The sequence below is a fragment of the Hyperolius riggenbachi genome, chromosome 3 (assembly GCF_040937935.1).
Source record: "Hyperolius riggenbachi isolate aHypRig1 chromosome 3, aHypRig1.pri, whole genome shotgun sequence".
NCBI lineage: Eukaryota > Metazoa > Chordata > Amphibia > Anura > Hyperoliidae > Hyperolius > Hyperolius riggenbachi.
The window spans coordinates 57,464,654-57,478,463 of record NC_090648.1 but is presented as its reverse complement, the minus strand read 5'-3'; the positions used below and the strand labels follow the sequence as shown (position 1 = coordinate 57,478,463).

General features: G+C 42.8%; 1 protein-coding gene across 1 annotated transcript in view; it reads right to left on the bottom strand.

Moving 5' to 3' along the window:
* The window catches only part of LOC137562115 (zinc finger protein 850-like), a 161,977-nt gene that overhangs the window by 92,187 nt on the left and 55,980 nt on the right, over nt 1–13,810 (bottom strand). Inside the window, exons 5-7 of the mRNA XM_068273449.1 lie at nt 5,392–5,517; nt 3,395–3,536; nt 2,800–2,947 (exon numbers count right to left, since the gene is read on the bottom strand). Coding sequence (XP_068129550.1) covers nt 2,800–2,947; nt 3,395–3,536; nt 5,392–5,517 — 416 coding nt within the window. The remainder of the gene's footprint in view (nt 1–2,799; nt 2,948–3,394; nt 3,537–5,391; nt 5,518–13,810) is intronic.

The window sequence follows — 13,810 nt, the reverse complement described above, 5'->3', positions numbered from 1 at the left end:
ATATGTGTATATCAATTAGTATAAATATCCAGAAATTTTTGTTAAAAAAAATTAAATTCCAACAGATTACTTGTGTAGTGGAGTGATCAAAGGGCGTCTTGGGCAGTGGGTCTTCTGTCCCTGAAGAAAAGCAGTTGCAGGAAAGCACTTTCAGCCAGAGGCGTATCAAGGCTGTATAGCGCCCATGGCAAACACTGAGTTTGCGCCCCCCCCAGCACTACCGCATCCCCCATGTCGTCACCTCTGCATCTTGCGTCTCCTGGTACTCGATGCCTCCGGTCAAATGCAGGAAGTGACTGATGACGTCACTTCCGCATGTGACGCGACGGGTGAACAGTGTGCGTACTCTGTCTCTCCTCTTGCCGCTAATCTAAAGTCTGATAGCAGGGACAGAGAAACAGCAGGCGGGGGCACGGGAGACCAGAGGCATTGAGCACCGAGGCAGGAGGCACAAGATGCAGATTGTGGAGGTGGCCGGCAGCATGGCCCCCATGGGAGGGAGGGCGCAGGGGACCGGAGGCATCTGGAATGGGCGGCACAAGATGCGGAGGTGGTGGGCAGCATGGGGGCAGGCATGGCGCCCATTGTGCACTGTCGCCCATGGCACTAGCCATGCCTGCACCCCTCTAGATCCACCACTGCTTTCAGCACTGCCTGGCAAGGTGGATGTTTGAGGGGTTCCTAGTGGCCTGTCTTAAGCACATTCTCCTTTCTGTGTGGACTTGCTGGGAGAGTGATAGAAATGGAGTAGGAGGCAGAAGGGGAGTGGTGAGGACCATGCCCATTTATCCCCAATCCAACCTTGGTGGAGGTATGAGGTGCTTTAATGTGTGCTGCTTACAAGTGTTTACAGAACCATGGTAGATAAACTAATGCTGGGAATACGCAATGAGGTTTTTTTTGGCGGATTTACTTTCCAATCAATTTTCTGATAGTTTTTCTGATTGATTTTCCGATCATTTTTCCGTTCAATTTCAATTCACTTCTGTGAGAAAATAGATCAGAAAAACGATCAAAATCAGAGCAAACCTGTCGAAAATTATCTATCCAGCCATCTATCTGCTGAAAAAACTCATGGTGTATTCTCAGCATGTCGGTCATTTTACAATGCTCCAATTATTGTGAAAGGCAGCAAAGGCCTTTCAACCTATCTGTGTATGTATGTGAGATGTGGGAGGAAACTGGAGTACTGCAACTGGGGAAACTTATGCAAACACAGGGACAACATACACATAGTGATGGCAGAAACGTTTGCCAGATGAACAGTTCCAGGCGAATAATGACTGTGCACATTTTACAGCAAATTTTCATGGTAAAAGTTTGTGTTCATATTTAACATTGAAGTCAAAGGTTGCTAACTTTAGTGCTTAATAGTAAAGACCACAAACATTCTAGAATTACCAAAACCAAATTTGCAGGGTATGTTAAGGAGAACTGTGGGAACAAAAGGAAAAAAACATCTTTCAAAAAGGCCTTGTAGTTTTTGAGAATATCAATTTTGAATATTTCAAAGAAAAAATGTTTTTTAAAGTCAGCAAAGTGACATTCTGCAGCATAACTCAGAATGTCATTGCTCTGGGGCTTGCCATACTTAGTATAGCAAGTCCAGGGCTGGGAATGGGATCAATGTGTGTGGTACTGTCCATCGATCATCAGGGCAAGGATTCTCCATCATTCATCGGGTATCAAGAGGATATGGCACTGGATAATTTCTGAGGATACTGTCATGCGAATAATGAAAGGTAAGTATTTATGGTTAATTAAGATCATTAACCACTTAAGCATTCAGTCGTTTTTCACCTTATGCATCCAAGCAATTTTCACCTCCCATTCATTCTCCAATAACTTTATCACTAATTATCACAATCAATTGATCTATATCTTGTTTTTCCGCCACTAATTAGGCTTTCTTTGGGTGGTACATTTTGCTAAGAATTATTTTTTCTAAATGCATTTTAAAGGGAATATTAAGAAAAAAAATGAAAAAAAATAATCATTTCTCAGTTTTCATCCATTTTAGCTTTAAAATAATACATGTTACCATACTTAAAATCCACATATGTTTCGGTTATTTTATTACACCATTTAAAATGTGTCCCTATTACAATGTATGGCACGAATATTTCACTATTTACAAGCTTATAATTTAAAAAAATAATAGTAGTATACCCTCTTCACATGCATATTAAAAAAGCTCAGACCCTTAGATAACTATTTTTTTTATTGCATTTTTATTAAAAAATATATTTATGTATTTTTTGGAGTGTGGAGGGTGAACAGTTAATTTTAAAAATTGTATTTATTTAAAAAAAAATGTATGTAGATGTAGTTTTACTATTTGTCCACAAGATGGCCATGGTCAAAATGTTTGTTTTTAGCCCTGTAAGCAAGCACTCTCGCTTACAGGATGTGAAGGGAGGACGGGAAACTTTTTTTTCCTTTAGAAAGATCACGGCTTCTAAAATAAGCCATCGGTCTTTCTAATGGTGACTTAGATCAATGAAGGGAACTGTGTTCTCATTCATTGATCTCCGGGCTAACACACCACACAGTAGCATAGTAGCAGCCTTTTGGACGTAGCAGCTATGTCCAAAAGGTGAAAATGGTTAAAGGGCTTTTTTGTGGTTACCTTTTTATTTAATTTTAAGTCTTTGTGGAAATTAGTGTGGGAAATATTTTGGTGATAAAGGAAACCTTATCAAACGTGAGAGAACTCACACTGGTGAGCAATCACCTTCATGTGCTGAGTGTGGGAAATGTTTTGTACAGCATTTCCCACACTCAGCTCATGGATAGGACCTCCCACCAGTGTTTGCTCTCTCAGGTGTGACAAGGTCTGATTTCTGGTCAAAACATTTCCCACACTCAGAACATGAATAGGGCTTTTCACCACTGTGATATTTCTTATGCATGACAAGGTTTAATTTGCTTCCAATCATTTCCCACTCTCAGAACATGAACAGGGCTTCTCGCCAGTGTGAGATCTCTCATTTATGACAAGGTTTTGTTTATGACCAAAACATTACCCACACTTAGTGCATGAATAGGGCTTCTCACTAGTGCGTGACTTTTCATGTGTGACAAGAACTGATTTCTGTGCAAATCATTTCCCCCACTCAGCACTTGAATAATGATTCTCACCAGTTAATTTGCTTCCAATCATTTCCCACTCTCAGAACATGAACAGGGCTTCTCGCCAGTGTGAGATCTCTCATTTATGACAAGGTTTTGTTTATGACCAAAACATTACCCACACTTAGTGCATGAATAGGGCTTCTCACTAGTGCGTGACTTTTCATGTGTGACAAGAACTGATTTCTGTGCAAATCATTTCCCCCACTCAGCACTTGGACAAAGCATTTCCCACACTCAGCTCATGGATAGGGCCTCTCACCAGTGTGTGATCTCTCAGGTGTGACAAGGTCTGATTTCTGGTCAAAACATTTCCCACACTCAGAACATGGATAGGGCTTTTCACTAGTGTTAGACTTCTTACGCATGACAAGGTTTGATTTGCTCCCAAAACATTTCCCACTCTCAGAACATCAGAAAGGATGAAGCCGGCACCATCAGATTGCTCTTTAGTAATTTATTAAAAGACTGTCATCAAGTAAAAATGAATACAATATGCGACGTTTCGGAGCATTAGAACATGCCCCTTTATCAAGCCATGACAGTCTCAATCTATCATAGGAACAATGAGTTTAAATAGTACATCATATTCAAAACTACCAATCGCAGGCTATCTAACTCACTAGCCAATCCCCATCCACTATGTATAAAGTGGACCTGATGGGGAACTTATTACATGAAGTCTAAGCCAATGGATTTGAAATTCACCCACCTGTCCATGTTAGCCATCACCCCTGGAGCGCACCATCGACGCCCCTAACCGCCACCGCAAGTAAATGTATACACCCACCGGTCAGACGGACCTGATGGGGAACTTGCGGGGAGGCGGCGCCGTAACGTCATCGATGTTACTAGGGAGACGCATAGGACGCAGACGGAATTCCGCATGCGCCCTAGAGGACAGGACGGAATGTCACTACCCAACGCCGGCTGATCACGTGGAGTGAACCACCAATCAGACGGCCCTGCGTCTCCCTATATGGCAAATGCGGCCAAACAGCCGCAACAAAGCGGCTAAGCCGCCGCAATAAAGCGGCTAAACCGCCGCAATAACGCGGCTAAACAATAAAGCCGCCATGCCTGGCGATGGAAAACCAAAGGGGTGGGAAATAATGCGCCAAGGGGATGGGGACACAGACATAGCAACAGCAGAGAATAGCAAATGTCACATCAATGTAAAGCAGAAACCACTGGTTTATATATTATAAGTGGAAGCAATATATGCAGCAACTACCTTAAAGGGGGCAAATGCACAAAACAAATAAAGTAAAATAAAATAAAATAAAATAGAATCAGATATCATAAGAAAGGTGTGAGACATATTCGCGGTTCAATCCACGAGGTTCAATGGTATCAAGCATGCGAATCCAGTGCACTGGACTAGTTGCTGCATATATTGCTTCCACTTATAATATATAAACCAGTGGTTTCTGCTTTACATTGATGTGACATTTGCTATTCTCTGCTGTTGCTATGTCTGTGTCCCCATCCCCTTGGCGCATTATATCCCACCCCTTTGGTTTTCCATCGCCAGGCATGGCGGCTGTTTAGCCGCGTTATTGCGGCGTTTCAGCCGCTTTATTGCGGCGGTTTAGCCGCTTTATTGCGGCGGCTTAGCCGCTTTGTTGCGGCTGTTTGGCCGCATTTGCCATATAGGGAGACGCAGGGCCGTCTGATTGGTGGTTCACTCCACGTGATCAGCCGGCGTTGGGTAGTGACATTCCATCCTGCCCTCTAGGGCACATGCGGAATTCCGTCTGCGTCCTATGCGTCTCCCTAGTAACATCGATGACGTTACGGCGCCGCCTCCCCGCAAGTTCCCCATCAGGTCCGGCTGACTGGTGGGTGTATACATTTACTTGCGGTGGCGGTTAGGGGCGTCGATGGTGCGCTCCAGGGGTGATGGCTAACATGGACAGGTTGGTGAATTTCAAATCCATTGGCTTAGACTTCATGTAATAAGTTCCCCATCAGGTCCACTTTATACATAGTGGATGGGGATTGGCTAGTGAGTTAGATAGCCTGTGATTGGTAGTTTTGAATATGATGTACTATTTAAACTCATTGTTCCTATGATAGATTGAGACTGTCATGGCTCCGAAACGTCGCATATTGTATTCATTTTTACTTGATGACAGTCTTTTAAAAAATTACTAAAGAGCAATCTGATGGTGCCGGCTTCATCCTTTCTGAAGACTTTCGCTCAGGTGGTGCTGGGCTAGCCGTGGCACATCCAACTGATCATCTAGGGGTTGGTGCATTTCTACATCTACTGTTTCCACTCTCAGAACATGAATTGGGCTTCTCACTAGTGTGAGATCTTTCATGTATTATAAGGTTTTGCTCCTTACCAAACCATTTCCCACACTCAGAACATGAATAGGGCTTTTCACCAGTGTGAGATCTTTCATGTATTATAAGGATTTCTTCCTGACAAAAACTTTTCCCACACTCAGCACATGAATAGGGCCTCTCACCAGTGTGTGAGGGTTAGTTCACACTCTGAACACAAATCGTGATTGCAAACATGATTGCTATTTTGCATTGCAATTTTGCTGTAATTTGCATTGTGATTCCCATTCAACAGAATGTGAATCACATTGCAATCATCCTCCAAAGCGCTGCATGCAGCATGTTTGTGATTTATGCAAATCGTAAATACTGCAGTGAGAATTATCCCATAGGGATACATTAGCAACAAGTGTGAACCGGCCCTGACCTCTCATATGTGACAAGAATTGATTTCTGTACAAAACATTTCCCACACTCACCACATGAATAGTGCTTCTCACCAGTGTGAGACGTCTCATGTCTGACCATCAGTGATTTGTGCCCAAGAAATTTCCCACACTCAGAACATGAATAGGGTGTATTCCCAGTGTGAAAGCCGCCATGTGAAACAAGCTCTGATTTGTGAGCAAAACATTTCCCACACTCAGCACATAAAAAAGGGCTTCTCAGTAGTGTGAGATCTCTCATGTGTAACAAGTTGGGATTTCTGTGCAAAACATTTCCCACACTCAGTACACGAATATGGTTTCTCACCAGTTTGAGTTCTCTCATGTTTGACAAGGTTTCCTTTATCGCCAAAATATTTCCCACACTCTGAACATTTTCACAAAGACTTAAAACAAAGTAAAAAGGCAACCATGAAAAGGTCCTTTAATAATCTTAATTAACCATAACTTTCCTTTCATTATTCACTTGACAGCATCCTCAGAAATGATCCAGTGCCATATCCTCTCGATACTCGATGAATTGACGGAGATGCATTGATCCCTGCCTTGATGACAGACAGGGCCACACACGTTTATCCCATTCCCAGCCCTGGACTTGCTATACTAAGTATGGCAAGCCCCAGAGAAATGACATTCGGAATTCTGCTGCAAAATGTTGTTTTGCTGACTTTAAAAACATTTTTTTTTCTTTTGAAGTATTCAAAATCGATATTCTCAAAAATTACAAGATCTTTTTGAAAAAAAAAATCTTTTTTCCCTCTTGTTCCCAGGGTACTCCTTAGCATACCCTGCAAATTTGGTGATTCAAACATGTATGGGGGCTTTGGTATTAATCACTAAAATTGGAATAACATGATCCGTTACAAAGCAGTTCTGTGAACAGCCTCATAGAATTGTATGGGCAGTTGACATGCAGAGATATTCTGGAACGCAACTGAGCTCTGTGAACTAGCCATCAGGCAGCAAAATAAAAGAAACTAAAACATCCTTGTTGTTAATGTGTTTTGCACTGTATATACACATGTTTATCTCATCATGTCACATGTCACCTCGGGTACCCTTTAAAGTCTGCATGCTAGGCATGCTGGGAGATATTGCCTGTGGTTGTGGTATAAAATGGTGCTTATTAGGATCATACTATTCTATGCAAGAGAGTCAAAATGGAAACAGGGTTCCCTACCCCTACATTGGCCTCAATTCACTAAGCAGTTTAGACTAGTCTACTGATGGTTTTTAGTCTACTGATGGTTTGGTGTAATGTTTTTGACCTGTTTTTAGACCTGCTCTAAAACATTTGGTAATTAGGCCTGTAAAGCAGGGGAAATGATAAAAATATGCAATTTACAAAGGCAATCAAGGAGTAACTGCGCCCACTTTTTCTGACAGAGATTAGACCAGCTGATTTTTGTCAGCAAAGTAATTCTGTGAGGTATTTTAGACATGAGGATGGAACCTTTTGAATTAATTATGCAGGAGTTTAATTGTATCCAGAGGAGAGCTCATCAGAGGAGAAGGATGTCAGTCATAGCTATTTGTTTGTGAATTGCATCTTTTGATCATTTCCCCTGCTTTACCGATCTAATTACCAAATGTTTTAGACCAGGTCTAAAAACAGGTCTAAAACATTCGGTAATTATTAGTGAATTCCCTCTTGATGCAACTGATTTACACCAAACCATCAGTAGACTAAAAACCATCAGTAGACTAGTCTAAACTGCTGAGTGAATTGAGGCCATTATGTGGGAGATGCCAGCTTACCCCTTTATAAACTTACATATCAGTCTAGAGCTCAATTGAATAAATTGGATAATATATGAAATATGGAAATATGAATATGCTTGGAATTATCTTATACAGTTATCCCACACCTCGATATTAATGCCATTATCCCTGACCTCCAAACTTGAATTAACTTATTTGTAACTTGCTCATATGCTGATATAGCTCACAGTGTTCACTTGTATGTTATGTGTTTGAACCTTCCTTAATGGAAACTATTTGTAACTTGTGTCACATTTGATGTCTGATGTAAGTTGTCGCTGCATTGCTAGTGGATTGTTTTGATTAATGTTTCCTCTTTTTGAAAAAAACTCAATAAAAAAATCTCTAAAAAAAACCCACCAATATTTTCATCACTGTGAGGTTGCAGGAGCAGTAATGCCTTATGATGTATTCATATGCCACAAACGTAATATAATGATCTGGACCAGGAGTGCCATGCCAGGCTTTTGTAGGTGAAATGTTGAGCTGTTGGTTTTCCGTGTCTTGAAAGAATGGGGAATGGCCAAAAAGGTAGGAGTCACTGCTGCCCTCATAGTATTACATATCTACATAAATAAACTTATAGTCGACATCCGCAACTGTCAGCAGAACTAACAATCTAAATTTCTGGTAAATGAAATGTCTATTTCCACTGTCCAAAAATCTTGAGCAATGGCCTCTCATGTTTCTGTGGTTGGAAGTGGGAGATAGAGAGGGCAGAGGGGATTCCAAATAGCCTTACAGGTGTCACAGACTATCAAGCAAATAGTCCGACTTCTCCAGGGGAAAAGGTAGCAGGAAAAAAGGGCACCTGCAGCTAGTGGAGGAAAAGGGTGCCGCCATGGACTCTAATGCAATTATCGTTAATGCAGCGAAACAAAGCAGGAAAAGGGTGACCGATAAACATCATTAACAACATTAAAACATTAAAGTTTTTGAAGTATGTTATCAATCATTTTTGAAGCTTGAACTGTTATAGTTTTTGTCATATTACTTGTTTGTATGTACAGATTTTACGTTACCAAGCATATTATCATTACTATGTGTAAAAGGGTGTTTCTGCAGGGGGGTGGTTAGGGTTAGGCACCTCCAGGGGGGTGGTTAAGGTTAGGCACCACCGGGGGGGGTGGTTAGGGTTCGGCACCACCGGGGGAGTGGTTAGCTTTAGGCACCACCTGGAAAGTGTTCTGTGTGAGAGTAGGGTTGGGTTAAGCTGTATTGTTGAATTATGTAAAAATTTTTATTATTAACATCTTTTTGTTATAATCTCCCATCGTGTAATGTCATGCATTGCACTGCTTGTCGTCTCTTTATTGCCCACCCACCCACCCTCATAGCACAGCTGACACATGTTTATGCAGCCCAGCTCGGCAAAAATATCAGGTGCTTTTCTCCAACAGGCAACATGCATTGGAAGTGTGTACAAGCCCTAATGCTTGGAATACACAATGAGTTATTCAGCAGATTTACTGGTCAATCGATTTTCCAATCGATTTCCATTTACTTCTATCAGAAAATCGATCAGAAAATCTGTCAGAAATTATTTATCGAGCCATCTATCTGCCAAAAGAACTTATGGGCCCTTATGCAATTAACTTTTTCTCCTGAGTTATCTCCTAGGAGATAATTTTTCAGCTTCGAATACATTTTCAGCACTTTGCAATGGAAAAAGTACCAAAATGTAGGTGAAAAAAGTACTATCAAAATTATTTGGCGAATTTTTTTGCTTGCTGGTGGTGTAAAATTAATTTTATTGACAAGTTTGAAAATATTACCTAGGAGAAAACTTAGGAGAAAAAAGGAATTGCATTTGGGGCATGGTGTATTCCCAGCATAAGAATTCACTTCAAGTGAGAGCTTTACACCATCAAACACAAAGGCCTTGTTTATTTACATTCACTAAGGATCCATTGAGACACTACAGTTCCCCAGTATGAGGTGAATGTCGGCTTTACATATACGCTCCATCTGAGCTTGTTTGGGGAAACAACACCTGCATATAAACTGAATAAAGAAACTTTTAAGATCTACAAATTCCTCTTCCTTTCTCTACTGGAGAGCTGTGTCTAATGCCAGCAATAAGAAAAGAGCTCCCTGCATTTAATTTATGCATTGCTCATGCAAGGTCACAAGTAGATTTACATTTCTGGAACAGCTAAGCCTTAGGGTGCATATAGCCACACTATAACTGTCATCTGCAGAGACATAAACTTATTCCCTAGGTAGTGATGGACAAACCTCAAAAAAGAACACTACATTTAATTTATGCATTGCTCATGCAAGGTCACAAGTAGATTTACATTTCTGGAACAGCTAAGCCTTAGGGTGCATATAGCCACACTATAACTGTCACCTGCAGAGATATAAACCTATTCCCTAGATAGTGATGGACAAACCTCAAAAAAGAACACTTGCAGATCGTAAATTTTATTGTAATAATTTGTGAATCGACTGTCCGCAGCGAGCCCCAATGATGGCAGGCGAACCTCTTAGACCTTCAGGGCATCTCTGCAACCAGGATTTCTTTAAAAAAGCTGTACAAAGTGTCCAAAAACCCAGACAGTGGCATAGTGGAGGGAAATCAAGGGCAAAATAGTCGACAACAAATACGTATTTTATGTAAATGCTTTTTATTTATTTATTTTTTTAAATGTCAATAGTCTCCGAATTAAGCAATTAATAGCAAATGTCCCATATGTGCTACGATCACCAAATTTGCAGAGTATGTCAAAACAACACCGACTATTTCAGAAGTGATCCAAATAATGAATACAAACTGAGAATATGAGAAACAATTTCCTCTCTCACTAGGGAAATGCAATACTTGTCTTGTGGGATAGGAGTGATGGTTATGATATGTTAAAAAATGAGTCTTAAAGCGTAGCCAGATTAGTAAAACTAAGTGCTGGTTCTTGATGTTCTAGGCAAGGGTGCTCGGATACCCCTTTTTAAAATCTGAATTGATCCGGATACCCAGATATCAGGATCGGATATCCAAATCCGAACTTTGCGGTATCCACGTACACGCGGATATATCCGAACGCATTATCCGGGATATCCGAGTGGATTCGGATGTCCGGATAGAAAACCGGAAGTGACCTTTAAATTGCTTCCAAAATGTATTTTAGGGTAAATGAGGCATGTAACATCATGTTTTTTTAAAAGGGAAACACTAATTGATTATAAAAAATGGCTGTAAATTAACATCAGGACTAGGTTCCAGACAGCGGTCGTGCAGCACACATTGTGTCCAAAGTCCAACCGCACAACTGGGACATGACAGTTTTCATCCCAGACATCTCCAAAACATTACGCAGTAATTGTGTTTTGGGTTAAATATAGGTGGTATCAGCACAGGAGCAGTGGCCTGTGGCAACCTGGCGGTGGGAGCAGCACAGGCAGCAGAAGCAGGGCAATGCATCAGCAGCAGCAGGTGTAACGTGTGCCAGGAGCATGTCGGACATGGCATGTGGCACATGTACGTTGCACGTGGCTCGTGTACGTGGCACGTAGTGTTGGTGGTACCTCGACTGTAAAGAAATTGTGAACCAGGCGGCTTAGTAATAGTTAACCTGCTGAGCGGTCTGGACGAGCTCAGCTCGTCCAACACCGCCAGAGGCTGCCGCTCAGGCCCTGCTGGGCCGATTTTCGTCAAATAAAAAGCAGCACACGCAGCCGGCACTTTGCCAGCCGCGTGTGCTGCCTGATCACCGCAGCGTCGAAAGAGGGTCCCCCCAGCGGCGAAAGCGGCGAAAGAGGGTCCCCCCAGCCGCCTGAGCCCAGCGTAGCTGGAACAAAAAGTTCCGGCCAGCGCTAAGGGCTGGATCGGAGGCGGCTGACGTCAGGACGTCGGCTGACGTCGATGACGTCACTCCGCTCGTCGCTATGGCGACGATGTAAGCAACACAAGGAAGGCCGCTCATTGCGGCCTTCCTTGTTTATTCTGGGCGCCGGAGGCGATCGGAAGAACGCCTCCGGAGCGCCCTCTAGTGGGCTTTCATGCAGCCAACTTTCAGTTGGCTGCATGAAATAGTTTTTTTTTTATTTAAAAAAAAACCCTCCCGCAGCCACCCTGGCGATTTAATCAGAACGCCAGGGTGGTTAATCAAGAGGAGCCAGGAGGTTGTGGAGGTGGTGGTAAAGGGTGGTAAGGCCCTCTAGTTACAAAAAGGTCTGCACTCCCAGAACAATCAACTAGCACATATGCAACATTTGGGTTGCAACTATAGCACATATGCAACATTTTGGACTTTAAAAGCCCTACACATACTATAAACATAGAAAACAACTCGCACACCAGGCTTTATAATGCTCAAAAATTTGTATTGAAAAATTTGTATTCAAGATAAGAAAGTAGTGCAAAATACATCATACAAAGTTATACACAACTGAGACAAAGGTATACAGCAAATGCACAATGGTCACTAAGTGACAGTAACCCACAAGCTGCATCTACATAAAGCTATGATCACAATGAGTTATGCAGCATACAAATGGAGAAGCATAAGATCAGACTGCCAAACTGCATCATCGCACTGGCATCATGACATCATTTACGGTTCTGGCGGGCACTGCTTAGAGCTGCCAGCCAGGAGGGGAAAACGAGCCAACCCCTCAATGGCCGCAGCATCTGTGCATTGTGGCGCTCATCGGCCAGGCTGAGAAGAGCAACATGGTCTATAGCAAAAAGAGCAGCATATATCAGTGGGATCCTCAGGGTAACCCCCCCTCAGATAGCTCGGGTGAAGGTTCCACTAGCTCATCAGATTTTTTAGGGCCTCGCCCCAAGGGCAAAGGAAGAAAAGGAAAAAGATGAGGAGAGGGAGGAAACGGTCCGGTCGAGCAGAGGGTCACGAGGAGCCAGACACAGGGGAGGACCTAATTGTGAATTTATCCTCTCGGACACTAACTGAGACCGAGAAAAAGGTATTGAGGTGGGGTTGAGGGTTTGTTCCCACCTATCAAGGTAGCCGTCTGGAACTTGACTGTGACCTGTTTAACTTTTTTAGGACCTTACAAATTAAAGCGTTTTTTAGAGGACAAGAATCGCCTCCCATCCTACCTCTTCTACTACAAGTCCCTTCCCATCTGAGATCAATTTGACAATGTGCCATGCAAAAAGTAAGTGGCTTCCACCCACTACCTCCCATGACCAAGGGATTTTGGTCCTTTTTCCTATTTATGCTGCTTCACTAATTCCGGGTGTTTTTATTCTTTTTCATAGTGATTCAACTGGACACTGCAATGAAAATTCCGTCTCCTGGACCCACTGATATATGCTGCTCTTTTTGCTATAGACTATGTTGCTCTTCTCAGCCTGGCCGATGAGCGCCGCAATGCGCAGATGGTTCGGCCATTGAGGGGTTGGCTCGCTTTCCCCTCCTGGCTGGCAGCTCTAAGCAGTGCCCTCCTGGCTGGCAGCTCTGAGCAGCGCCAACCGGAACCGGAAGTGACATCATGATGGCGTTGTGTGAGCCGTGTGACGTAATTTGCATCATTAGGGCCAGCCCCAGTGTCCAGTGTGGGTGTCACTGATTAGATAAGTGTATTTAAACAATGTTGGAAGCCGGATTGTACTGCAGCAGCCACAGGAAGCCATTCTTACACCACCCTCTGATGAAGGACTATAGGTCCGAACCGGCGCTGTCAGGGTAATGGACTATCCACCACTATTCACTCAGTGATGAACTCTTTGCATACTTTACTGCGATGATGCAGTTTGGCAGTCTGATCTTATGCTTCTCCATTTTTATGCTGCATAACTCATTGTGATCATAGCTTTATGTAGATGCAGCTTGTGGGTTTCTGTCCCTGAGTGACCATTGTGCATTTGCTGTAGACCTTTGTCTCAGTTGTGTATAACTTTGTATGATGTATTTTGCACTACTTTCTTAGATTGAATACAAATTTTTCAATACAAATTTTTGAGCATTATAAAGCCTGGTGTGTGAGTCATTTTCTATGTTTAAAGGGTGGTAAGGCAGGCATAGTGATTCCCAGCCACTTCATGTCCCCCTCTTGCCAACAACAGGGAAAGACTCACCCAACAGGGTTTGGCGAAGTTTTTTCCTTGCACGGGAAGTGGTGTAGGGAGCAGAGGAGGTGGCTGAGGACTGGCTGCCTGAATCGGCCTCAGTGTCGGCAGGGGTGACAGAGGGGGTTCTGGTGCTCCAAGTCTG